Source organism: Muscardinus avellanarius, assembly GCF_963383645.1.
Source record: "Muscardinus avellanarius genome assembly, chromosome: 3".
Classification (NCBI taxonomy): domain Eukaryota; kingdom Metazoa; phylum Chordata; class Mammalia; order Rodentia; family Gliridae; genus Muscardinus; species Muscardinus avellanarius.
This window is the reverse complement of record NC_137788.1, coordinates 114,068,277-114,093,585: the sequence shown is the minus strand read 5'-3', so window position 1 is coordinate 114,093,585 and position 25,309 is coordinate 114,068,277. Positions and strand designations below refer to the sequence as shown.

General features: G+C 56.4%; 3 protein-coding genes across 4 annotated transcripts; 1 reads left to right on the top strand and 2 right to left on the bottom strand.

Annotated features, from left to right (window-relative positions):
* Positions 1–435: 435 nt before the first annotated feature.
* Positions 436–3,743, bottom strand: KRTCAP2 (keratinocyte associated protein 2; the record flags this gene model as incomplete). The annotated part of the gene is made up of 4 exons (XM_080691913.1): positions 3,594–3,743; positions 3,414–3,477; positions 789–855; positions 436–556 (listed from the first exon to the last, which is right to left on the bottom strand). Exons 1-4 carry the CDS (start codon positions 3,684–3,686, stop codon positions 436–438), a joined length of 345 nt encoding a protein of 114 aa, XP_080548039.1. The 5' UTR covers positions 3,687–3,743.
* A 1,090-nt stretch (positions 3,744–4,833) lies between these two features.
* On the top strand, positions 4,834–17,780 carry TRIM46 (tripartite motif containing 46; the record flags this gene model as incomplete). 2 transcript variants are annotated; one of them, XM_080691868.1, is made up of 10 exons in its annotated part: positions 4,834–5,091; positions 6,450–6,711; positions 7,025–7,368; positions 8,475–8,618; positions 8,981–9,076; positions 11,828–12,081; positions 12,271–12,392; positions 13,303–13,605; positions 15,847–16,144; positions 17,387–17,780. In XM_080691868.1, the coding sequence occupies exons 1-10, from the start codon at positions 5,029–5,031 to the stop codon at positions 17,778–17,780; spliced, it is 2,280 nt and encodes a 759-aa protein (XP_080547994.1). In that variant the 5' UTR covers positions 4,834–5,028. The 2 variants fall into 2 exon arrangements, with proteins under 2 accessions (XP_080547994.1, XP_080547993.1); XM_080691867.1 differs by lacking the exon at positions 4,834–5,091 and adding an exon at positions 5,552–5,691.
* A 2,031-nt stretch (positions 17,781–19,811) lies between these two features.
* Positions 19,812–23,293, bottom strand: MUC1 (mucin 1, cell surface associated; the record flags this gene model as incomplete). Its single annotated transcript, XM_080691580.1, has 4 exons — positions 19,812–19,886; positions 21,393–21,542; positions 21,627–21,716; positions 23,009–23,293. The coding sequence occupies 4 exons, from the start codon at positions 23,291–23,293 to the stop codon at positions 19,812–19,814; spliced, it is 600 nt and encodes a 199-aa protein (XP_080547706.1).
* Between the last annotated feature and the right edge of the window lie 2,016 nt (positions 23,294–25,309).

The window sequence follows — 25,309 nt, the reverse complement described above, 5'->3', positions numbered from 1 at the left end:
ACCTTAGATCCTGTCTCAAAATATAAAGGTCTGGGAATATAGTTCAGTGGTAGACGGTTTGCCTAGAATGTACAAGGCCCTGGGTTTAATCCCAGGACTACAAAAGTCAGTACTAAAAAAATTAAAAATCAGCTGGTCGTGGACACATGCTTGTAATCACAGAGCTTGGGAGGCTGAGACAGGAGGATCACAGATTCACACCAGCCTCAACTTCGCAAGGCCCTCCGCAACTTAAAATAGGTCTGGGAGTGTATCCTGGAGGTAGAAGGGCTTCCAGGAACCCCAGTACCACCCCCAAAAAAAAAAAAAAAAAAAAAAAAACCTTGGAAGAAGGCCTGTCTATTGTGCATACCCAAGCAGACACTGGCAGATGGGGCCCACCACAGATCACAGCTCACAGAGCTACAAAGAATCCAGTTTATTGGACGTTCAGGATTAGTTTCTCTTCTTGCCCTTGCTGGTGACCTTGGCCGGCGTGAGCACTGGAGCTGTGGCCTGGTACAGTGTGGAGGAGATCTTGTTGATGTAGTAGAGACCGACCATGGAGAAGATGAAACTATAGGGTACAGACACAAAGGTCAGAGCACCGGAGGCCTGCCACCGGCCACTGTGGGGCAGACGCCAGCCTCAGGGAAGAACCCAGGTTCAGGACCCACTGGGAGGATGGGGATGGAGGGAGGATGGAGAGGGGGTCCATGGCGTGGTGGAGGGGAGCTGGTACCGTCACAGCAGAATCCAGTGCCAAACCCCAGGGCCGTGCGCCCCTTACCCAGCTGCGGGGCACGTACCAGGTGGTGACACAGACGCGGTGGATGAGGCCCGACGCAAAGAGAGCCAACAGGAGGCAGAGGAGTGCTGGGGAGGCGAAGGGACAAGGAAGGTTAGGTGCAGGGCGGGATGGAATTACCAGGCCTTCTGGTGTTCATGGCCCCTACGTGAAACCAGGGCTCTTCTGAATCTCCAGGACCTGCTTGGAAGGTAGGAAGGTAACGGTAGGGCTTCAGATCGCCTTAACAATGGTTACCAAATGGAGATAAAGTGGTGCAGGTTTCTTACTTTTTTTTTTTTTTTTTTTTTGCAGTGTTGGGGATGGAACCAGGGGCATTCCACCTCTGAGCTCCACCCCCAGCCTTATTTTTTATTCTTTTTTTTTTTTTTTAATTGGTGGTACTGGGGTTCCTGGAAGCCCTTCTAACTCCGGGCTACACTCCCAGACCTATTTTAACATTTTTATTTGGAAACAGGGTCTCCTAAGCCAGCGCGCGTGGCTGGCTTCGAACCTGCGCGATCCTCCTGTCTCTGCCTCCCAAGCGCGGGGATTACAAGCGTGCGCCACCACGCCCAGCCCTATTTTTTATTCTTTATTTTTATTCTTTATTTTGAAACAGGGTCTCACTGAGTTGCAAAGGGCCACACTAAGTGGCTGAGGCTGTCTGCAAACCCGGGTCTCCTGTCTCAGCCTCCCAAATGCTGGGATTACAAGTGTGCCCCACCACACCCAGCTTATTTTTTATTCTTTAGTTTGAAACAGGGTCTCACTAAGTTGCAGAGGGCCCCGCTACGTAGCTGAGGCTGCCCGTAAACAAGCAATCCTCCTCTCTCAGCTTCCCAAGTACCGGGATTATTACAAGCACATGCCATAATGCCTGGCTTCTTACCACTTCTAACTCAAATCTCACTTGACTCTCTGACTTGCCTCACAGAACACAGAAAAGGAAAGGAGAGAGGAAAGCCTAAAACACTGGCCCCCTTTGAGTGAAGGGTGAAGGCCTTCCGGACAGAAGCCGGCCAATGAGTTAATCCACTAAGCAGATGGGGTGGTAACCGGGTGAGGGCTAACTGGGTGACGTGTGCATGGATGCCTCTACCATCTTGCACTCCACTAAGATGTTCAACTACAGTGCACCAATAATAAAATTAAAAAAAAAAATTCCCTAAGGTGGCTGACTAACAGTGGAAACTGAGCGCTTTGCTCCCCACATGCGAGTGGGAGGGCAGTGTCTGGAGACACTGTCTATGTGGAAGGAGAGGATGTTGGGACTCTAGAACAGAACAGGAGATGGGAGCACAGGAAAGGCAAAAGAGGGACAAGAGCCGGGCATGGTGGTGCACGTTTGTAATCCCCGCGCTTGGGAGGCGGAGACAGGAGGATCCCGCAGGTTCGAATCCAGCCTTGCTGGCTTAAGAGACCCTGTTTCCAAATAAAAATATAAAATAGGTCTGGGAGTGTAGCCCAGAGGTAGAAGGGCTTCCAGGAACCCCAGTACCAAAAAAAAAAAAAAAAAAAGGGAGAGACAAGAACTCTACCCCTCCCATGATGATTTCTTTCAGAAGTGAATGAAGATAAGCCGGGCATGGTGGTGCACGCTTGTAATCCCAGCATTTGGGAGGCTGATACAGGAGGATCCTAGTTTGAGGCCAGCCTCAGCTACTTAGTGAAGCCCTCTGCAACTCAGTGAGACTCAGTTTCCAAATAAAGAATAAAAAATAGGACTGGGGGTGTAGCTTGGAAGGTAGAATGCCCCTGGGTTCCATCTTCAGCATTGCAAAAAAAAAAAAAAGTTTCATGTGTCCAACCTTTAGGTTCTTCTCAAATCCCCTCAAATAGAACTCACTAAGGTTGGGTCAATTTGACATCAGAACCCAACCCATGGTGAACCTGATCCTGTTTGCCCTACTCTTTTTTTTTTTTTTTTTTTGGTGGTACTGGGGTTCCTGGAAGCCCTTATACCTCCGGGCTACACTCCCAGACCTATTTTTACTTTTTTTTTTTTTTAATTTGGAAACAGGGTCTCCTAAGCCAGTGCACGCGCCTGGCTTAGAACCTGCAGGATCCTCCTGTCTCTGCCTCCCAAGCGGGGATTACAAGTGTGCGCCACCACGCCTGGCTTGCCCTACTCTTTCTGTTTAGGTACTAGGGATGGAACCCAGGGTCATTCCACCTCTGAGCTACACCCCCAGCCCTATTTTTTATTCTTTATTTGGAAACAGGGTCTCACTGAGTCGCAGAGGGCCTCACTAAATAGCTGAGGCTGTCGGGAAACAGTGATCCTGCGGTCTCAGCCTCCCGAACGCTGGGATTACAAGCGTGCGCCACCACGCCCGGCTCTGTTTGCTCTTCTGGTGGGTACAAAGGACACCTTCCCAAGGATGGGTGCCAAACATCAGCCCAAACCTGTCCAATCCGCTGACACCTTCCCTGGAGCTGGCCAGAAGGCAAGAGACTTTGCTTTCTGAGGCCTTCTGGCTTCGATGCCAGGACGTAGGCTAGACGCTCAATCCAATCTTCAGTTTTGGTAAACCTATTTATCCGTAACAACCTTTCCCGCTTCCACACCAGGAAATGCTGCATCACACGCAGGGGAGGTCAGTGGGGGGCAGCTTGGAACACTGGACCCCCAACGTTCACTCACTCTCAGGGAAGATCTTTGCTTGGAACCCTTTGCCAAAGACCAGATTCTCCAGATTATTGAAGGCCTGCGTGGCGGGAGTTAAGGAGAAGGCGTGCAGCCGGGGCTGAGCTGTGTGGGGAAGGCACAAGCCTACGAGCCCTCCCACCCTCCCACACCCCCCCTTCCAACCAGGGAGGATACAGTGAGAGAAAAGACGAAGAGGCCAGAGCCCAGCAGGCCCCCTTGGATGGTAAGCCACTCGGTGGAGGCCAGCTGGCGGCTGTACATCTGCATCCCGGCGAAGAGGAGCAGGGAGAGGAGGGACGACAGCGCCAGCGAGGTGCCGGTGCCCACCGCTGCAAGGGATGAGGGTGGAGGGATGGAGTCGGGCTTGGGCCGCCCTCGGGGAGCCGCAGGCATATCTAGCGGGAGCTCGGCGGGCTGGCCAAGACTTCCAAGCACGCCCAGGGGTGCAGCCACACTCCCCAACCCCCACCTCCCGCGGCGACCCCCAGGAATGCCCGCGCCCAGGACGTCCCAAAGAAGTGTCCCGGAGCCCAGGACACGTCAGCCTTGCCGGGAGAGGGCGGGGAAAGCCGGCCTGCGCCAACTCCGACCCCGCTGGGCAGGCACCGGGACCCCCCAGGTCTTGTTACCCATCATGCCCCCGCCTCTGGGTCCAATCCGCGCCTTTGGTCCAGAAAGAGGGGAGCCGAACCGGAGCGGCTAGCCGTGCGCATGCGTCAGCAGCCAGCCCGGCGTGCTCACCCCGCCTCTTCCTCAGGCCCGCTCTTGGAGCCGGGACGCAGCGCCCCCTGTCGGCCAGGAGGAGATAATGCGCGGAGGAGCATCCTCGGCCGCCGCCCGCATCCCCAGCCTTCCCAGCGCGTTGACTGCCGCCCAGGATGCTCACGTCTTCAAGTCTTTGGGCCCATGGCCTCCAGCCTCTAGCCCACCTCTGCCTTCTTTGCCATGCATTTATGACATCTCTACCGCAGGCTCCTCGAACCTCCCTGCCCCGCGTTCATTGCCTCCACATCTCCCGTGGACTTTTTTTTTTTTTTTTTTTCGGTACTGGGGCTGGAACCCAGGGGCATTCGACCTCCGAGCTCCACCCCCAGCCCTATTTTTTATTCTTTATTTTAAACCGGGTCTCTCTGAGTTGTAAAGGGCCTCACTAAGCAGCTGAGGCTGGCCATGAACCTGTGATCCTCCTGTTTCAGCCTCCCAAATGCTGGGATTACAAGCGTGGGCCACCACGCCCGGCTCCCGTGGACTTTCGCCCACCCATAAGGTGTTGCTCCCCACCTGGAACTCAAATTCCTCGGGAACTAACCTCTCGCCTTATAGGAGCAAAATTAGGATCCAATGAAGAATTCTGACATGAGCAATGGCTCCCCCTCAAATACCATTCCATGTTACCCAACCCCCCCAACGCCTTTCCAGAACCACGTGGGGAGAACTATTTCCCACCCCCTACCCCGACCGGCGCTGTTCGAGGCTGGCCCCTGGAGCATGCGCAGTGACACCTCACCCTCCACCTTTCCCCACACCCCCACCGGGCTCCTGCATCGAGCCCGGGGTTCGCAGCCGCAGCCAGGATCGGGCGCCGGGGGCGGGCGGGCACGGTAGGGCCATGGCTGAGGGAGAGGATATGCAGACCTTCACGTCCATCATGGATGCTCTGGTCCGCATCAGTGTGAGTTAAGGTGGGGTCGAGGGAAGGGAGGGAGGATAGAGGGTGCCCGGACCGGCCACCTCGAACAGGTGGGGATCTCGGACGATGCTGGCATGGAGACAGCTGGGTGGCTGGGAGGGTCAGCATGCGGGTGTGAGAGGGATAGCCGCGGAGGTGAGGGCGGTGAAGACGCGGGTTCGCTGGGCGGGAGCGACGCGGAGCTGCAGGGGGGATGCAGCGGGCGGGATGGGGTGGCCGCCAGCCAGCCGGGCACCGGGGCTGGGGCTGCGGGGAAAGGAGCCATGCCGGGAGAAGAGGGCATGCGTGAGCTTGGATATTTTCCAAGAAAACCGAGGGCCGGTGGGGGATGATGTCGAGCTTGCCCCAGACAGAGTGCAGCTCCCGATTTGGACTCCTCCCCGGGACCCCACCCCACCCCACCGCACCCCCACTCAGGGCTGCTTCGGAGCCTGCGGTCGTCATGGCAACCCGTGCCCGGCTCTCCCAGGGGCGGTGCCAACCCCGCTCCCCCCACCACTTCCTTCCCCCTCCCTCCCTGTCCCTCCCTCCTTTGTGTCAGCTGCGCCCCTGACCGGGATGGCTGCGAAGAGAGGGACCAAGGTGAGGTGTGGGGGTGGGGCGTTAGCCTGAGGACCCCTGCCACCCAAAGGGGGAGGGATACTTCCGGTGGGGAGGGGGCGTGTAGGCGGGGCGCTCTCCCCCACCCGCAGCTTGGGGCAGGGGCTGTCTGCAGCCGCCTTGGTGGCGCCGCAGGAAGGGACCGGAGAGCCCGAGACTAGGGGGCGAAGGGGAATGGGTCGGCGTGGGGGAGGGGGGTGCTCTGGAAGATGGGTGGGGAAGCGGAGGATGGAGGCTGGAGGCCGGGGCGGCCGCAGGCCTGAGTCGCGGCAGGAGGATGGATGGACAGCTAGCGGGGACCCAGCTGTAGGGAGGAGTCATGCGTGCTAGGGGATGCTGGAGAAAGGGGCGGGGGTCCGCACGGAGCTGCAGGATGGGCGGTGCCCTTGAGATAAATGCGGGGGCCTGGCTGCCCAGAATGGAGGGATGGAGACAGGTGAGGGCTGCCGCCTGCCCGGCCGCTGGCGGCGGCGCGGTGGGGGAGGGGCGTGAAGCTGGGAGGCCCGAGCGCCAGGCTGTTCTTTTCTGAGGACCTTTAGCCCTGCAGGAGAGAGGCAGACCCGGGCCAGAGAGGGCTGGGAAGGTGTCTAAACCAGGTTAAGGCAGGCACTGGGCAGAACCCACAGGCAGCTGTCTCACCTCGGAGCGCCCAAGAAGTAGCTCAGAAGGCCGGGACCCGCTGAGACGTGCCCCCCCCCCACGCGTCCAAGCTCTGACCCCATCTCCTGGTCCCTCCACAGACCAGCATGAAGAACATGGAGAAGGAGCTACTGTGTCCTGTGTGTCAAGAGATGTACAAGCAGCCGCTGGTGCTGCCCTGTACCCACAACGTGTGCCAGGCCTGTGCCCGGGAAGTGCTGGGCCAGCAGGGCTACATAGGCCATGGTGGGGACCCCAGCTCGGAGCCCACCTCTCCTGCCTCCACACCATCCACCCGCAGCCCTCGCCTCTCCCGGAGAACCCTCCCAAAGCCAGATCGCCTGGACCGGCTGCTTAAATCAGGTGGGGAGCCAGGCTGGCTGGCCCGCTTGTAATCCCAGAATTTGGGAGGCTGAGACAGGAGGATCGCGGTTTGCAGACAGCCTCAGCTACTTAGTGAGGCCCTTTGCACATCAGTGAGACCCCTGTTTCCAAATATAGAATAAAAAATAGGGCTGGGGGTGGAGCTTGGAGGTAAAATGCTTCTGGGTTCTATCCCCAATACCGCAAATAAATAAATAAATAAATAAATAAATCTAATGTTTAAATAGAACAGACTTCCCCCACCCCAGCCAGCTGTAAGGCTCACCTCCTCTACCCCCGGGTCTATCCACAGGCTTTGGGACATATCCCGGGCGGAAGCGCGGCGCTTTGCACCCCCAGGCGATCATGTTCCCCTGCCCGGCCTGCCAGGGTGATGTGGAACTGGGGGAGCGGGGCCTGGCGGGGCTTTTCCGGAACCTGACCCTGGAGAGGGTGGTGGAGCGGTACCGCCAGAGCGTGAGCGTGGGAGGCGCCATCCTGTGTCAGCTGTGCAAGCCCCCGCCGCTAGAGGCCACCAAGGGCTGCACGGAGTGTCGGGCCACCTTCTGCAATGAGTGTTTCAAGCTCTTCCATCCCTGGGGCACCCAGAAGGCCCAGCACGAGCCCACCCTGCCCACCCTCTCCTTCCGCCCTAAGGTGAGCCAGCCCTTGCAGGGCGTGGGGAGGGAGGGACTGGGTGGTGCTGAGCGGATGGGGTGCCTGGCGCTAGCTTCCAAGAGGAGGTGGGTTGGGCTTTTCACTGCTGAGAAAGCGTCACCTAGTCAGACACAAGGGTGCACTGACTCAGGAGGTTGAGGCAGGAGGATCGCAGGTTAGAGGATAGCCTTCTCAAGTAGTGAGTCTCGTCAAATTAGTGAGACCCTTATTGCAAAATAAAACTAAAAAATAGGGCTGGGGAGCCAGGCGTGGTGGCCCACGCTTGTAGTCCCAGTCTTTGGGAGGCTGAGACAGGAGGACCGGAGGTTTGTGGTCAGCCTTAACAACTTGTGAGGCCCTCTGTAACTTAGCAAGACTCCGATTCAAAATAAAGAATAAAAAATCAAGCCAGGTGCGGCGGTGCACGCTCAAAATCCCAGTACTTGGGAGGTTTAGCCAGAAGGATCGCACAGGTTCAAAGCCAGTCTCAGTTACTTAGTGAGGCTCTCAGCAACTTAATGAGACCCTGTTTCCAAGTAAAATATAAAATAGGTCTGGGAGTGTAGCCCAGAGGTAGAAGGCCCCTAGATTCCATCCCCAGTACCACCAAAAAAAAAAAAAAAAAAAAAAAAAATCAGGCTGAGAGTGGAGCTCAGAGGTAGAATGCCCCCGGGATTCTATCCCCGGGACCACAAAAAAAGGGGCCAGGGGTCTATGGAGGTAGAATGCCCCTAGTAGGTTCAATCCCCAGTACCACAAAAAAATAATAAGTAAATAGCACAGTGCTATTCTAGGCTTTGGGGATACAGCAGTGAACCAAATGGACAAGGCTAATTATGAACTACAAGCCTAGGTTAGTTATCATTAATAGTTGTGATTATTATTGCTATTACACACATCCCCGCGGGGTAGACTAAGGGAGGAGAGCAAGGCTGCTGAACTGGGCTTTGCCTGGAGACTGCAGGAAAGGCGCTGCGGTACCAGTGTGCACCACCAGGTGGCACTGTGGAGCGCCACCAGCGGACCGGGGAGGGAGGCCACCTGGCCGCTCCAGCCAGAGGTTAGAACCTTGGGCACACCCCTCACTGTGCTCTATGCGTCCCTAGGGCCTGATGTGCCCAGACCACAAGGAAGAGGTGACCCACTACTGCAAGACCTGTCAGCGGCTGGTATGCCAACTCTGCCGGGTGCGGCGCACCCACAGCGGGCACAAGATCACACCAGTGCTCAACGCCTACCAGGCCCTCAAGGTGAGGACCCCTCCTTCCTTACTCTGCCCCAAAGCAGCTCTCAGAACCTGTTTCTTTTCTTTTTATCTTTTTATCTTTTTTTGTGTGTGTGTGTGGTACTAAGGGTGGCACCCAGGGGCTTTTCTACCTCCGGGCTACACTCCCAGACCTATTTTATATTTTATTTGGAAACAGGGTCTCACTAAGTTGCTGAGAGCCTCACTAAGTAGCTGAGGCTGGCTTCGAACCTGTACGATAATCCTGTCTCAGCCTCCCAAGCGCTGGGATTACAAGCGTGCGCCACCACGCCCGGCTCAAAACCTCTAACTGCTGGCTTCTGTCGAGCCAGGCGTGATGCCCACCTCGTTTTCCCCCCACCTCAGGACAAGCTGACAAAGAGCCTAACGTACATCCTGGGAAACCAGGACACGGTACAGACCCAGATCTGCGAGCTGGAGGAGACGGTCAGACACACCGAGGTGAGAAAGGGCAGGGCGGCCCCGCCTAGAAGTGGAGGGCGGGAAGGGGGCAGGGTGCACGCCCCCATCACCTGTGCCAGGTCATGAAGCCCACAAGGGACGCACGTGTGTGGGGTGGGGGCTCTGGCTGAACTTGGCAGGAGCGCCAGCACCCCAGGCCATACCTGGGGCCCCAGCAGGGTGGGGTGGCTGTAACTCAGGGGGACAGCTGAGGCTCAACACCTACAGCTGTGTCATGAAGATGGACAGTAAGGGTGGACAGCCGCCAGTGGACATTAGTTAGTACACTCCCAGGGGGCATGAGTGCAGTCTTGGCTTTTCTTGTATGGGTTTGCCCTTAAGGGGTTAGGATTGGCTAGGCGTGGCGGTGCACACTTGTCACCCAGTACTGGGGAGGCTGAGACAGGAGGATGGTAGGTGTGCAGGCCAGCCTTGGCAACTTGTGAGGCCCTCTGCAACTTTGTGAGACCCTGTTTCAAAATGAAGAATAAAAAAAAAATAGGGCTGGGAGTGTAGCTCAGAGGTCGAATGCCTTTGGGTTAAATCTATAGTATTGTAAAAAAATAAAATAAAAAGTAAAATAGGGCTGGGGATACAGCTCAGAGGTAGAACACCCTTGGGTTCAATTCCCAGTACCCAGATAAATGAATAAATAAATAAATAAATAAATAAATAAATATAAGCAAACAAGCCTGCATGGTGGTGCACGCCTATAATCCCAGTATTTAGGAGGCTGCGACAAGATGGCAGGTTTGAGACCAGTCTCAGCAACTTATCAAGATCCTCCACAACTTAGTGAGACCCTATTTTGAAATAAAATATAAAATTGGATTGGAGTTGTGAGTTGGAGGTAGAATACCCCAGTGCCAAAAAAATAAAAAATAAAATAGGGCTGGGGTTTAGGTTCGAGGTAGAACACCTCTGGATTCAGCTACCTCAGTACCAAAAAATTTTAAAACGCTGGGCGTGGTGGCACAGGCTTGTAATCCCAGCATTCCGGAAGAAAGACTGGAGAATTGCAGTTCATAAAAAGCCTCGGACACTTAGCGAGGCCCTCTGCAACTCAGTGAGACCCTGTTTCAAAAAATAAAAACAAGAGCCAGGCGTCGTGGCACACGCTTGTAATCCCAGCATTTGGGAGGCTGAGACCAGAGGATCGCAGATCGCGGACAGCCTCAGCGACTCAGGCCCTCCACAACTTAGTGAGACCCTGTTTCAAAATAAAGAATAAAAAATAGGGCAGGGGGTGTAGCTCAGAGTTAGAATGCCCTGGGTTCCATCCCGAGTAGCAAAGGAAAAAAAAAAAAAAAAAAAGATTTGTTCAGAATGGATGCCCTTCATGTACCAAGACCTAAAACATAAACTTAGTCACCAGAGATTGGCACTAGGGCTGCAGCGAACCCAGAGACACTGAATGTTCAAAGAAACCTTTATCTTCCCTACCTTCTATCACTCTGTCTCTTAGCAACATCCCTAGAATTAACTACCCTGTCCAGTGTGTGTGTGTGTGTGTGTGTGTGTGTGTGTGTGTGTGTGTGTGTGTTACTGGGATTGAATCCAGGGGCATTCCACCTCTGAGATACACCTCCAGCCCTATTTTGTGGGTTTTGTTTTGTTTTGGTACTGGGGGTGGAACCCAGGGGCTTTCTTTCTACCTCCAGGCTACACTCCCAGACTTCTTTTATACTTTATTTGGAAACAGGGTCTCACTAAGTTCCTGAGAGCCTCACTAAGTAGTTGAGGCTGGCTTCAAACCTTCTCAATCCTCCTGTCTCAGCCTCCCAAGTGCTGGGACTACAAGCATGCACCACCATGCCCGGCATATGTATTTTTGTTTTTAGGGTCTCACTAAATTGTGGAGGGCCTCACTAAATTGCTGAGGCTAACCACAAATTGTGATCCTCCTATCTCAGCCTCCCAAGTACTTGGATTATAGGCATGTGCCACCACGCCCCTCTGTTTTTCTGTGTGTGTGTGGGGGGGGGGGGTTCTGGGGATGGAACCAGGGGCATTTGACCTCCAAGCTACAACCCCTACCCTATTTGTGTGTGTGTGTGTGTGTGTGTGTGGTAATGGGACTGGAACCCAGGGGCTTCCTACCTCTGGGCTATACTCCAAGACCTATTTTATATTTTATTTGGAAACTTTTATATTTTATTTGGAAATTTTTATATTTTATTTGGGTCTCATTAAGTTGCTGAGAGCCTCATTAAGTAGCTGAGGCTGGCTTTGAACCTGTGTGATCCTCCTGTCTCAGCCTCCCAAGCGTTGGGATTACAAGCGTGCACCACCATGCCCGGCTTGCCCTATTTTTTATTCTTTATTTTGAAACACGGTCTCACTGAGTTGTGAAGAGCCTCACTCAGTAGCTGAGGCTGTCTGTGAAACAGGATCCTCCTGTCTCAGCCTCCCACATGCTGGGATTCCAAGGCTGCGCCACCACGCCCGGCTTGTAAAGGGTTGTATGCTTCTCTCCTGCATCAATTGGGTTTCTAGATTCAGGCCACAGGAGAAAAGTAGAGGGAATCTCTGTCCCCTAAGTTACGATGTAGGATTCCAGGATGGTTAGCACAGGTGGTAAGGAGCTGAGCTCATCGGGGGTACAAGCGCCTTGGCAGCCATGAGTCTGGTCCTGTTGAGATGGGGGCAGATTCCCCCAGACCTCCTGTGTCCCTGGCCGTGGTGTGGTGTCCCAGAGGCTGGCACCAGATGGTAGTGTTTTATTTGCTCTGGGTATTGCTTCCTGGACAGGTGAGCGGTCAGCAGGCGAAAGAGGAGGTGTCGCAGCTGGTGCGGGGGCTGGGGGCCGTGTTGGAAGAGAAACGGGCATCACTACTCCAAGCCATCGAAGAGTGTCAGCAGGAGCGACTGGCCCGGCTCGGCGTGCAGCTCCAAGAGCACCAGAGCCTGCTGGACGGCTCCGGCCTGGTGGGCTATGCCCAGGAAGTGCTTAAGGAAGCGGACCAGCCTTGCTTCGTGCAAGCAGCCAAGCAGCTGCACAACAGGTACCCGGGGGTGTCGAGGATGGGGCACAGGCGCCTGGGCGGCAGGGGTTGCGCTTAGCGTCGGACCAGGGCCAAGCGGAGAGTTGGGGCTTAGAGGATCTTCCAGGGGGCAAGGGAGAGGCCCAAAGCAGAGGCCAAGGCGCTAGGGGCAGACAAAGAAGGTGCCTGACCCCTGCCTGCCCATCCCAGGATCGCCCGAGCTACCGAGGCCCTGCAGACATTCAGGCCCGCAGCCAGCTCCTCCTTCCGCCACTGCCAGCTTGACGTGGGGCGCGAGATGAAACTGTTGACCGAGCTCAGCTTCCTGAGAGGTAAGGAGAGAGCCGGGCCCCGCCCAGCCTCAGCCCCCTCCCTCCCTCCCCAGCAGCGGGCCGGGGGGCAGCGCTCCCCGGGCACCTCCCGCCACGCCTCGCCCAGCCCAGCCCAGCCCACCCTGCCGCCACAGCGTCCTCCGCGCTCAGCGCCGCTTCTCCCTCTGTTTGTTTGTAGGCTGTGGCTACCGCGGACTCTGCTCCGGACCACCCAGGCAAGTCAGCGGTCCTGCCCCGGGGGCCCTGCCCACGCTGGGCCCCCTCCCGTCCCGCGCTCCCATGCAGCTCGGCCACCCACTCACTCTCCCCTTCTTGCCCGCCAGGCCTCTGGGTCCCCTCACTGGACCCACACCAGCCTCTCTCTCCAGCCTTTTGCGGGCCATTCCCAATCCTGGCCCTTTGACCTTTTCTTCCCGTGACCCTTGTCCCTCCCTGGACTTCGCTGCCCCCCCACCCCTCACCTCACCATCTGCCCTGCTCCGGCTTTCTCTCCTTCCATCTCCCCATTTTCTGGCCCTAGCACCGTCTTCAGCATCCTGCCCCCCAGCTTTCCGAACCTCAGGGCCCTCTTGCCTGGGTCCCAGTGGCCTCTACCTGCCTCACCCCCTCCCTCCCCGGGCTTCTTTTAACTCAGCTAGAAGGCGCCCCAGAAACGATCTGGTCAGATGCCCTCATGTGAGCAAGGCAGAAATAGATCCTTTAAGGGGAAGTGGCTTCCCCAGGCCAGGGGCTTAGTGACGGGCCAGGACCCCCACTTTTCCATCTCGTTCTCCTGGGGCCCTGCCCTGCCCCCCAAAGCCCTCACCCACACTCACCCCCCGGCTCCCGCTGCTTTCCCTGTTCCCGCCTGCCCTGCCCTCCATGCCAGCCCAGCGGCCAGGCCCTCACTGACCCCCTGTCTCTTCCACAGTGCCTGAGGCGCCCGTCATTGACACCCAGCGCACCTTTGCCTATGACCAGATCTTCCTGTGCTGGCGACTGCCCCCGCACTCGCCGCCCGCCTGGCACTACACCGTGGAGTTCCGGCGCACGGATGTGCCCGCCCAGCCGGGCCCCACCCGCTGGCAGCGGCGGGAAGAGGTGAGGGGCACCAGCGCCCTGCTGGAGAACCCCGACACCGGCTCCGTGTACGTGCTGCGTGTCCGGGGCTGCAACAAGGCCGGCTACGGGGAGTACAGCGAAGACGTGTACCTACACACGCCCCCCGCACCTGGTAAGTGAGCCGGAGGGCGGCCCAGGAGGCAGCTGGTTCCGGGTGAGCGCTGGAAGGGCAGCGGCTCCGCGGGCACAGGGCGCAGGCCTGGGGTCCCAGCCGCTTGGGAAGCTGAGGCTGGAGGACGCAAGCTCAAGGCCAGCCAGGGCACCTGAGCAACCTCCTGTCTCAAAATGAAAAGGGCAGCCGGGCGTGGTGGCGCACGCTTGTCATCCCAGCACTCGGGAGGCTGAGACAGGAGGACACAGGCTCTTAGCCAGCCTCGGCTACTTAGTGAGGCCCTCTGCAACTCAGTGAGACCCGGTTTCAATGTAAAGAATAAAAAATAGGACTGGGCCGGGCGTGGTGGCGCACGCTTGTAATCCCCGTGCTTGGGAGGCGGAGACAGGAGGATCACACTGGTTCAGAGCCAGCCTGGCTGGCTCAAGAGACCCTGTTTCCACATAAAAAAGTTAAAAAATAGGTATGGGAGTGTAGCCCATGGGAGTGTATCCCGGAGGTAGAAGGGCTTCCAGGAACCCCAGTACCACCAAAAAAAAAAAAAGAAAAATAGGGCTGGGGGTGTAGCTCAGAGGTAGAATGCTCCTGGGTTCCATTCCCCAATGCCAGAGAGGGAGGGAGGGAGGGAGGGAGGGAGGGAGGGAGGGAGGGAGAGAGAGAGAGAGAGAGAGAGAGAGAGAGAGAGAGAGAGAGAAGGGCTGAGGGTATAGCGTGTAGCTCAGTGGTAGAGAGCCCCGGGCTCGGTCCCTCGTCCCCTCCACACACAGAGCGAGCTACGCTTACTCAACTCTGGAGCCAGGCAGCTGGGTTCAAATCCCAGCTCTGACACTTTATCTAACTACGTTTTTGGTCTAGTTTTTCACCCTCTCTGAATCTGAGTCCTCTTCTACAGGAATAATAAATAATAATGCTTCACAGTGAGATTTCAACTGTTGTGAGATGCTGTAGGTAAAAACAAAGCAGAAGCTGAGGTGATGATATCAGCCGCCCATTATTTGGGGGCCTGAGATAGGAGGGTCCAGGTTTGAGGCCAGCTTCAGCAATTTAGGAAGACTGTGATAACCTAGCCAGACCCTGTTTCAAAAAAAAAAAAAAAAAAAAGAGCTGGATGTGGTGGCACATGCTTATAATCACAGCATTTGGGAGGCTGAGACAGGAGGATCATGGTTCGCAGACAGCCTCAGCTACTTAGTGAGGCCCTCTGCAACTCAGTGAGACCCTGTTTCAATGTAAAGCATAAAAAATAGAGCCGGGCGTGGTGGTGCACGCTTGTAATCCCTGTGCTTGGGAGGCAGAGACAGGAGGATCGCGCTGGTTCGGAGTCAGCCTCGCTGGCTTAAGAGACCCTTTTTCCACATAAAAAAGTTAAAAAAATAGGTCTGGGAGTGTAGCCCGTGGGAGTGTATCCCAGAGGTAGAAGGGCTTCCAGGAACCCCAGTACCACCAAAAAAAAAAAAGAATAAAAAATAGGGCTGAGGCTGTAGCTCAGAGGTAGAATGCCCCTGAGTTCTATCCCCAGTACCGCAAAAAAAAAAAAAAAGAATAAAAAAGAGGGCTGGGCCGGTCGTGGTGGCACACACTTGTTATCCCAGGAATTGGGAGGTTGAGACAAGAGGATCCCACTGGTTCGAAGCCAGCCTCGGCTACTTAGTGAGGTTCTCAGCAACTTAGTGAGACTCTGTTTCCAAATAAAATATAAAATAAGGTCTGAGAGTATAGCCTGGAGGTAGAAAAACCCTGGGTTCCATCCCCAGTACCACACACACAAAATAGGGCTGAGCTCAGAAAAAAAAAAAAAAGAAAGCTACTTAGTGAGGCTCTCTGCAACTCAGTGAGACCCTGTTTCAAAATAAAGCATAAGCCGGGCGTGGTGGCGCACGCTTGTAATCCCCGCACTTGGGAGGCTGAGACAGGAGGATCGCACGGGTTCAAAGCCAGCCTCAGCTACTTAGTGAGGCTCTCCGCAACTTAGTGAGACCCTGTTTCCAAATAAAATATAAAAAAAAAGGTCTGGGAGTATAGCCCGGAGGTAGAAAGCCTCTGGGTTCCACCCCCAGCACCACCAAAAATAAAATAGAATAAAGCATAAAAAATAGGGCTGAGGATGTAGCCCAGAGGTAGAAAAAGAAAGAAAGAGAGAAAGAAAGAAAGAAAGCCCCAGTGTCTGGTGCTAACACCTCAGTTGCCAGTGCCTGTGTTTATCTCTGAATCCTTCCGTCTCCTCCCTCCTGTCACCTCCAGTCCTGCACTTCTTCCTGGACGGCCGCTGGGGTGCCAGCCGGGAGCGCCTGGCCATCAGCAAGGACCAGCGCGCCGTGCGCAGCGTCCCGGGGCTGCCCCTGCTGCTGGCTGCTGACCGGCTGCTGACCGGCTGCCACCTGAGTGTGGACGTCGTCCTGGGCGACGTGGCTGTGACCCAGGGCCGCAGCTACTGGGCCTGCGCCGTAGACCCCGCCTCGTATTTGGTCAAGGTGGGCGTCGGGCTGGAAAGCAAGCTTCAGGAGAGCTTCCAGGGTGCTCCGGATGTCATCAGCCCCAGGTCAGGCTCCTCTGGAAGGGATGGGGATGGGGAGCAGGGGCGGAGCCGGGGTGCAAGGGGACGCAGACTTCTGGGGTCAGGTTGGGCACGCTGAGGAGGAAGTATCCGGAACAGAGTGTGGTTGGGAGCAGCTGACAGAGGGATCTACTGCCACTTCCATCTGCCACTCAGGATCGGGACATCTCCCCTCCAGCCTCACTCCTCCCTAGCACCCCGCTTCCAAATTCCTTTCTCCATGAACCTTTTTCTCTCCGAGACCTCCTTTACCCACATCTTTTCTCAACAACCCAAATTCTTCCCTTAAACAACCTGCCTCTACTGCTGCCCCTGGCCCCCACGTCCTTTTTTTTTTTAGGGATGGAACCCAGGGATATTCTACCTCTGAACTACACCCCCTGCCTTATTTTTTATTCTTTTTTTGGAAACAGGGTCTCACTGAGTTGCAAAGGGCCTCACTAAGTAGCTGAGGCTGTCTGTGATCCATCTCGGCCTCCCAAATACTGGGATTACAAGCGTGCACCACCACGCCTGGCTCTTTTTTTCTCTTTATTTTTCTTCTTTGCGGTACTGGGGATGGAACCCACGAGCATTCTACCTCCAAGCTATACCCTCAGCCCAATTTTTTAGTCTTTATTTTGAAATAGGGTCTCACTAAGTAGCTGAAGCTGGTTGCGAACCCGAATCCTCCTGTCTCAGCCTCCCAAGTACTAGGATTACCACGCCTGGATCCCAGGGGCATTTTGCCTTTGAGCTATACCTTTAGTCCTTTTTTTTTTTTTTTTCAGTTTGAAACAGGGTTTTGCTAAGTTACTGAGGCTGGCCTTGAACCTACCATCCTCCTGTCAGCCTCCCGAATGCTGGGCTTACTAGCGTGCACCACCACGCCCGGCTACTAAGCCCTCATTCTTCCTGACTCCCCAAACCCTCTTTCCAGTACTATTTCCACATGGCCTTCTGGTCTCCATCAGCATCACAGTACTTCAGGGTCCTTGGCACCACTTTTCCCAGGATCTCTCTTACTGATGGGCTTTCCTTTCAGTACCGCCTTTTCCCATCAAACCGATCCCCCAACCCCCTCGCCAGCCTGCCTCTTCAGCACCGTGTCCTCAATACCCCAAATTAATCCGTTCCACCCCTCCCTGCCTCAACATTCCATCCTTCCAACATCTCAGCCCCCTGCCCCCACCCCCATAACTCTACCACCCCAGCATCCTTCCTCCTACGCAACGCCCACTCCTGCAGGTACGACCCAGACAGTGGCCACGACAGCGGAGCCGAGGACGCCACCGTGGAGGCATCGCCACCCTTTGCTTTCCTTACCATCGGCATGGGCAAGATTCTGCTGGGGTCCGGGGCCAACGCCAATGCGGGGCTGACCGGGCGGGATGGCCCGGCGGCCGGCTGCACGGTGCCCCTGCCGCCCCGCCTGGGCATCTGCTTGGACTACGAGCGGGGCCGCGTTTCCTTCCTGGATGCTGTGTCCTTCCGTGGGCTCCTCGAGTGCCCGCTGGACTGCTCCGGGCCTGTGTGCCCGGCCTTCTGCTTTATTGGGGGTGGCGCCGTCCAGCTCCAGGAGCCCGTGGGCACCAAGTCTGAGCGGAAAGTCACCATTGGGGGTTTCGCCAAGCTGGACTGAGCCGCTCAGCACCCTCTTCTAGACCTGGGGTATCTGTCACTGAGCCCTAGTCCCCCAAACCTCCCGGCCGGGTTGATCCCTAGGCAGACCGCTCCCCCGCAAGCTGGGCCTGTCCCTTCCCCTCTGTCTGTGTCTTTCCTGGGCTTTGTCTTGACCACAGGGCCTCCCCTGCTCACCTGTGCCCACCAAGTCTCTGCCTCATGCCCGTCCTTGGCATTTTACCCAAATCATGGAGAGAGCCCCCTTCTTCATCTCTGTCCTGTGCCAAGGCTGATGGGAGGGAGGGCCCCCAGGTGCTGGGCATGATCCCCAGCCCTGCCCTCTGCCTCGGCCAGCTCCCTGCCCAGTGGATGCCCAACTACGGCCTTGGAGCAGGCAGGCCTGGCCTCCCTAGCCCTCGAGGGGGAGGGGACCCTGTCCTGATTTATTTATTTATTAGGGTCCCCTTGCCCCCCCCCAGCCGCATGCCCCTCGTGTCCTTTCTCTTGCATGCTTTATCTGTCCCGCACCCATGCCAATGTGCCAAGTCTCCCTTGGGGACCCAGCCCAGGCTGCAGGTCCCCGCTGGGCCGGGCCAGGCCTCCGGTGCTGTCTGCTGCACGGCCGACCCCGCCCCGCAGTGAGCACCACGAGGCCTGTGCCCAGGAACAGCTGTAAGCTTCATGGTTTATAAACAATAAACTGTGACGCCAGGCACATTTCTGCCTTCCCCGAGCGTGACCGCCTGTCTTTGTTTCTGTGCAGTGGCGCTTGGGTGGAAGCGTTCCAGGGCGCCCTGCTCTTGGTCAGGGCGGGAGGTGCCGGGTAGATCTGGCGCCTGAGGCCAGGAGGTCCCCAAGCCAGGTGTTCCCAGCCTCCCGCCACACCTGCACCGGGCCCCAGCCCTGGCCACCAGGGGGCGCAGCTCTCGGGCTGCTCCCTTCAGGCTCTCTGGACTGACCGTGGAGGGCAGTGTTTGAGGACTCCGGGATCAGGGAACCAGAACAACTTCCCCATGCTCAAGGTGCCAGGAATCCCACCCCAGAGGCAGCGGCGGGTGGGGCGGCAGGGCCCGGAGGGGACAGAATGGGCCTGGCGCCAAAGCCTAGATCCAACCTAGAGCCCCCACTTATCAAAGAGGTGTTGACTCTGTGGCTGTTATCAGTTGCCCAAGGATTTACTTTACACCCGGACAGCTAAGAATAGAGTCGCCTGGGGGCTCGGTGCCAGCTGCCAGCAAGAGAGAAGAGGGTTGGGCTGGAGCGAAACTCAGGTAAAGGGCCCCATAGCTGCAGGAGGAGCCCAGGAGCCCGTCCGCCTGAGCCCGGCTGCCTCCGTTTCGTTTCCTCCTTCCTCCTGTGCCAGTAGTGATGGGGGAGAGGTGACTCCTGAGTCCTCCCACGGGTCACGCTGCACCCCAGCGTCACCTCTTCCCCACATCTGCTCAGCGAAACCTCCCTCTTTCCCTGGTTCCCTTCCGGCCAAGGTTCTTTCCTGACCCCTTCACAGAGACATTCTGACCACCCTCCTGTCTACTGGCCACAGATGGAAAGACCACAAGTTCACCGGGGCGTGGTGGCACGCACCTGCGATCCCAGTGCTTGGGAGGCTGAGACGAAAGGATCCCACTTTTGAGGTCGGCCCTGGACAACTTAGTGAGACACTGTTTTGAAATAAGAATGAAATAGGCCTGTGCGGCATAGCTCAGAGATAGGATGCCTCTGCTGGGTTCAATCTCTAGTATCACTAAAAAGAAAAGAAGAGGCCATAAGTTGGGGTGACAGGAGGCCACATTTTATTCGTCCATGTTTGAGTTCCCACCCCCCCATCTCCATAATTTCTAGGCCAGTCCTCCAGGGAGCCATGGCTGCCCCCAGATATATCCCCCAGGATTGGGCAGGGATTCCAGACTAAGATGGCTCTGGGCTTGGTAGAAGTTCTGAGGGAGGCTGTGGTCGGCCCACTCCAATTCCCAGCTCACCAGCCCAGGTCAGAGCGGAGGGGGCTCTGGCAGTGCAGAACCTGAGGCAGAGACAGGCACGCGACCTGTCCCTACAAGTTGGCAGAGGTGGCTGCCACCGCCGGGTTCGTGTAGGAGAGGCTGCCTCCGCCATTGCCGGCAGAAACCTGGTGAAGGGAAAAGGACTTATTGGGGTGAGGGGCAAACGCACCCACCTTGGCTGGAAACAGGTCCAGGGGCCTGACTGGTTTTCAAGGAGTTAATTTTTTTTTTTTCTTTTGCGGTACTGGGAATGGAATCCAGGGGCAATCTACCTCTGAGCTGCACCCCCAGCCCTAGTTTTGATTCTTTATTTGGAAACAGGGTCTCACTGAGTTGCAAAGGGCCTCACTAAGTGGTAGCTGAGGTTGTCTGTGAACCGCAATCCTCCTGCCTCCGCCTCCCGAATGCTGGGATTACAAGCGTGCGCCATCGCGCCAGGCTCTCAAGGGGTTAATTTGGAGAGCGCACCTGCGGCCCCACCAGCAGCCAGGTGACTGTAAACAGGACACTCCTCCTATGGCCCCCCTTCCCCCACCCCCCTCTGCCCCTGCCCGTGCCAAGCAGCAGCCTTTCCCTCCAGCCCAAAGGCTGTGTGTGTGGGGGGGGGGGATAGAGAGATTCCTAGGAGGAGGAAAATGGGGGCATGAGAAGGGAACGCTTGTCTCCTCCCAAAACCTGAATGGCTTTCAGGCTCAGGTGGCTGCAGTAGTCAGTAATCATTTACTAGGTCCTGGTAGAGAAAGTTGTCCAGGAGAGGGAAGAGGGAGGAGGGCCCTGACTTCACACCACCCACCTGGCCGGCTGGGAAGACTTCTTCCTCTCCACCCCAGCACCCCACTCGGCCTTTCTCAGCCTACTCCCGGAAGGCCAGCGGGGCCCAGTGCACTCTTGCCCCTCTGCAGGAAGGCTCCCCTGGCACAGTGCCCCGCCCATGTTGCCTCTGGGCATCCTCTCAGCACCACCCCATGCCAGTTCAGCCAGCGGTGAAGGAACGCAGACAGGCAGGCAGCTCGCTTTGGGGAGTGCTGGGAGTAGGGCGCTCCCTCCAGAGGTCCCCTTTCTTTTTTCGGTACTGGGAATGGAGCCCAGGGGCATTCTACCTCCGAGCTATACACACAGCCCTAATTTTTATTCTTTATTTGGAAACAGGGTCTCACTGCGTTGCTGAGAGCCTCACTAAGTAGCTGAGGCTGGCTTCGTACCTACGCGATCCTCCTGTCTCAGCCTCCTAAATGCTAGGATCACAAGCATGGGCCACCACGCCTGGCTTTTATTCTTTATTTTGAAACAGTCTCACTGAGTTGCAGAGGGCCTCACTAAGTTGCTGAGGCTGTCTGCAAACCACGATCCTCCTGTCTCAGCCTCCCAAGTACTGGGATTACAAGCGTGCGCCACCACATCCGGCTGCCCCATTTTATATTTTAGTATGAAACAGGATCTTGCTAAGTTGCTGAGGCTGATAGGCTGATCTCAAACCTGCCGTCCTATCCCAGCCTCCCAAGTCCTGGGATTATATATAGACGTGCCACACGCCCGGCTACACGGCTCACCTCTTACAAACTGCATTTTCAGGTACCCCTGTTCAGCCAGGACCTCTGATCCCATCCCCTGTCTGTGTAAACGAGCCTTACCTCCTCATAGGGGCTGCGGCTGGTACTGCCAGGGGGCACGTAGCGTCCATGGGTGTGGTAGGTAGGGTATTCACTCATGGGATGGTAGGTATCCCGGCTAGGAAAGATATCCAGGTGCCCATAGTTCCTTCGGCGGCATTGACATACAGCCTAGGGTGATAGGAGGGGTTATGGTGGGCCATGGGGTCCCCTCCACCAGGAGAATCTGCCGAAGAATCGAAACTGAGCACTTACCAAGGCGATGAGGTATAAGATGGCCAAGGCAACCAGGATACTGACCAGCACCAGCAAGGCGATGCCCCAGCCTGGTACCCAAGACCCAGACTGGGCAGGAAATGCCAATTCCCGTGCTAAAAACAAAAGCAAGAAGCCGGGTGTGGTGGCGCACACTTGTAATCCCGTGCTTGGGAGGCAGAGACAGGAGGATCGTGCAGGTTTGAAGCCAGCCTCGCTGGTTTAAGAGACCCTGTTTCCAAATAAAAATATAAAATAGGTCTGGGAGTGTAGCCCGGAGGTAGAAAGGTTTCCAGGAACCCCAGTACCACCAAAAAAGAAAGGAAGAAAGAAAGAAAGAAAGAAAGAAAGAAAGAAAGAAAGAAAGAAAGAAAGAGAGAAAGAAAACAAGAGTCAAGGAAGTTTCCCAAGATTGGTGGACGGAGAGCTGGGCGTGGTGGCGCACGCTTGTCACCCCAGCATTTGGGAGGCTGAGACGGGAGGATCGTGGTTCGCGGACAGCCTCAGCTACTTAGGCCCTCTGCAACTCAGTGAGACCCGGGTTCAATGTAAAGAATAAAAAAATGGCCGGGCGTGGTGGCGCACGCTTGTAATCCCCGCGCTTGGGAGGCAGAGACAGGAGGATCGCGCAGGTTCGAAGCCAGCCGTGCACGCTGGCTTAGGAGACCCTGTTTCTAAATAAAAATGTAAAAATGGGTCTGAGAGTGTAGCCCGGAGGTAGAAGGGCTTCCAGGAACCCCAGTACCACACACACACGCACACACACACACACACACAGAATAAAAAAATGGGCAAATGGGCTGGGGGTGTAGCATGGAGATAGATAGAATGTTCTTGGATTCCATCCCCTGTACCGAGAGAGAGAGAGAGAGAGAGAGAGAGAGAGAGAGAGAGAGAGAGAGAGAGGAGCCCCGCGAGCAGCAGGCGGGAGACCAGGAAGCCCGCGGGGCAGAGCCTTACCTTTCACATTTGAGATGACCAGGTTATATTTGGCTGCTTCGTCTTTATTCTCAGTGAGCTGAGATTCTACTCTGTTGCCATTGGTGGTCCCCTCCAGGAAGGTTAGAATCGCTTCCACTATCACAGATCCTGGCCTGGTCATAGGGAGTGAGCGGTTCAACCACAGGTCGCAGCCTCCGGCTCAGCATGTCAGCCGGCCTCAAGCGCACGGGCTCCCCCACGCTCACAGCAGCTGCACCCCACACCCCGCGCACACACATAGTTCAGAACCGTACCTGAATACGATATTAGAGAAGCCCACAAAGTCTTGTTTATAAATCTGCAAAAACTGGGAGGGGAAGAGGAAAAGAACTCAGGAGATTGAAAAGCTTCAGACAGCTCTGAAAGCTGCTTTAGGGGAGCCCCGGACGGCGGGTACCCACCAATCTGGAGATGTTCCTCTGCAGCTCTTGATAGTAGGTGGAGTGGGGATCTTCCAGGGAAGAATTAAAGCTGAGGTTCGTGATGTAAAAAGACAGAAAGATGAAGGAAACCCTAAGAGTCGACTGCGGAGCAGGAGAGCTGTGATTGGAGGAGGTGGCTGGGGGTGCTGTGCCCTGGTGAGTGCTACTGGCAACGGTACTGCTGCTCAGGGAGATGGAAACGGGAGCTTGCTGGCTGGTGGCTGAGGACTGAGTCTCCTGGTCAGCCAGGGTTGTAGTAGCCATAGGAGAGGTGCTACTGTGGGCTGCAGTGGGCGCCGAGCGCGACGGTGTGGGGCTGCCGGTGGGGGTCGTGGGAGAGGCTGAGCTTGAGGAGGCTGGGCTGCCGGTTGTGGCTGAGGTGGAGGCCGAGCTTAACAGCGTTGAGGCCGTGGTAGAGACCGAGCTTGAGGAGGCTGGGCTGCTGGTCGAGGCCGTGGTAGAGGCCGAGCCTGAGGAGGCTGGGCTGCTGGTCGGGGCCGTGGTAGAGGCCGAGCCTGAGGAGGCTGGGCTGCTGGTCGGGGTCGTGGTAGAGGCCGAGCCTGAGGAGGCTGGGCTGCTGGTCGGGGTCGTGGTAGAGGCCGAGCCTGAGGAGGCTGGGCTGCTGGTCGGGGTCGTGGTAGAGGCCGAGCCTGAGGAGGCTGGGCTGCTGGTCGGGGTCGTGGTAGAGGCCGAGCCTGAGGAGGCTGGGCTGCTGGTCGGGGTCGTGGTAGAGGCCGAGCCTGAGGAGGCTGGGCTGCTGGTCGGGGTCGTGGTAGAGGCCGAGCCTGAGGAGGCTGGGCTGCTGGTCGGGGTCGTGGTAGAGGCCGAGCCTGAGGAGGCTGGGCTGCTGGTCGGGGTCGTGGTAGAGGCCGAGCCTGAGGAGGCTGGGCTGCTGGTCGGGGTCGTGGTAGAGGCCGAGCCTGAGGAGGCTGGGCTGCTGGTCGGGGTCGTGGTAGAGGCCGAGCCTGAGGAGGCTGGGCTGCTGGTCGGGGTCGTAGGGCCACTGGAGGTCGAGTCTGATACAGCAGCGGTGCTTGTTGTCGAAGTCGCCTGGGCCTGAGCGGAGGCTGAGGGCGAGGGGCTCTGGGCTGACGCGGTGGTTCTCTTCCCGGGGCCTGGAGGGGCAGCACAGCGTGAGCCGCGCGGCGTGGGAAGCAAACCTCTGCTCTTGGTCACCGCACACGTCTCAACAGGGTTGGACGCCGGGTTGCTTTGGGGACTCAGAGTCTGTTTTTCTGCTCAGGCTGGAGCTAGAAGTTGTAAGAACTACTGGTTTGGGGGACAAACCAGAGCAAGGAGAAGGTATCACCCCTGGCACCCAGAGAAGTACCAGCAGAGGGACAGGCCGCAGCATCAGGGCCCTGGCTGCCGCCTCCTCCCACCCCGAGGGCACCCCCTTCTCTTTTATTTTATGTTGCTGGGGGTGGAACCCAGGAGCTTTCTACCTCCAGACTACACCCCAGCCCTATCTTATACTTTATTTGGAAACAGGGTCTCACTAAGTTGCTGAGAGCCTCACTCAGTAGTGATGCTGGCTTCGAACCTGTGCCATCCTCCTGTCTCAGCCTCCCAAGCGCAGGGATTACACGCGTGTGTCACCACCACACCCAGCCCACCCCCTGCTCTTCACACACACCTCCACTCCCTTCCGGACTCCCTTCCCTCCTACACTTCTCTTCAGGACACCTGTCTCCCACGGTGCCCACTTTTCTAAGGACCACCTCTTCCCAGTCGGTCCTTAAGCCCTCCTCCATTCTGACACCAACCTGGCCACCCTGTTGGCACTGGCAATTTCTTTTTCTTTCTTTTCTTTTTCTTTCTTTCTTTCTTTTTTTGTAGTACTGCGGATGAAGCCCAGGGCATTCTACCTCCAAGCTACATCCCAGCCGTATTATTTATTAATTTATTTATGGTGCTGGAGATGAAACCAAAGGGCATTCTACCACCAAGCTACACCCCCAACCCTATTTGTTTTTTATTTTTTTATGGTATTGGGGGATGAAACCCAGGGGTTTTTTATTCTACCTTCAAGCTACATGCCCAGCCTTATTTATTATCCTTTATTTTTTAGTTTTATTTATTTTTTTGTGGTAGTGGTGGTGAAACACAGGGGCCTTCTACCTCTGGGCTACTCTCCCAAACCTATTTTATATTTTACTTGGAAACAGGGTCTCACTAAGTTGCTGAGAGCCTCACTAAGTAGTTGAGGCTGTCTTTGAACCTATGCAATCCTCCTGTCTCAGCCTCCCAAGTGCTGAGATTATAAGTGTGCGTCCCCAC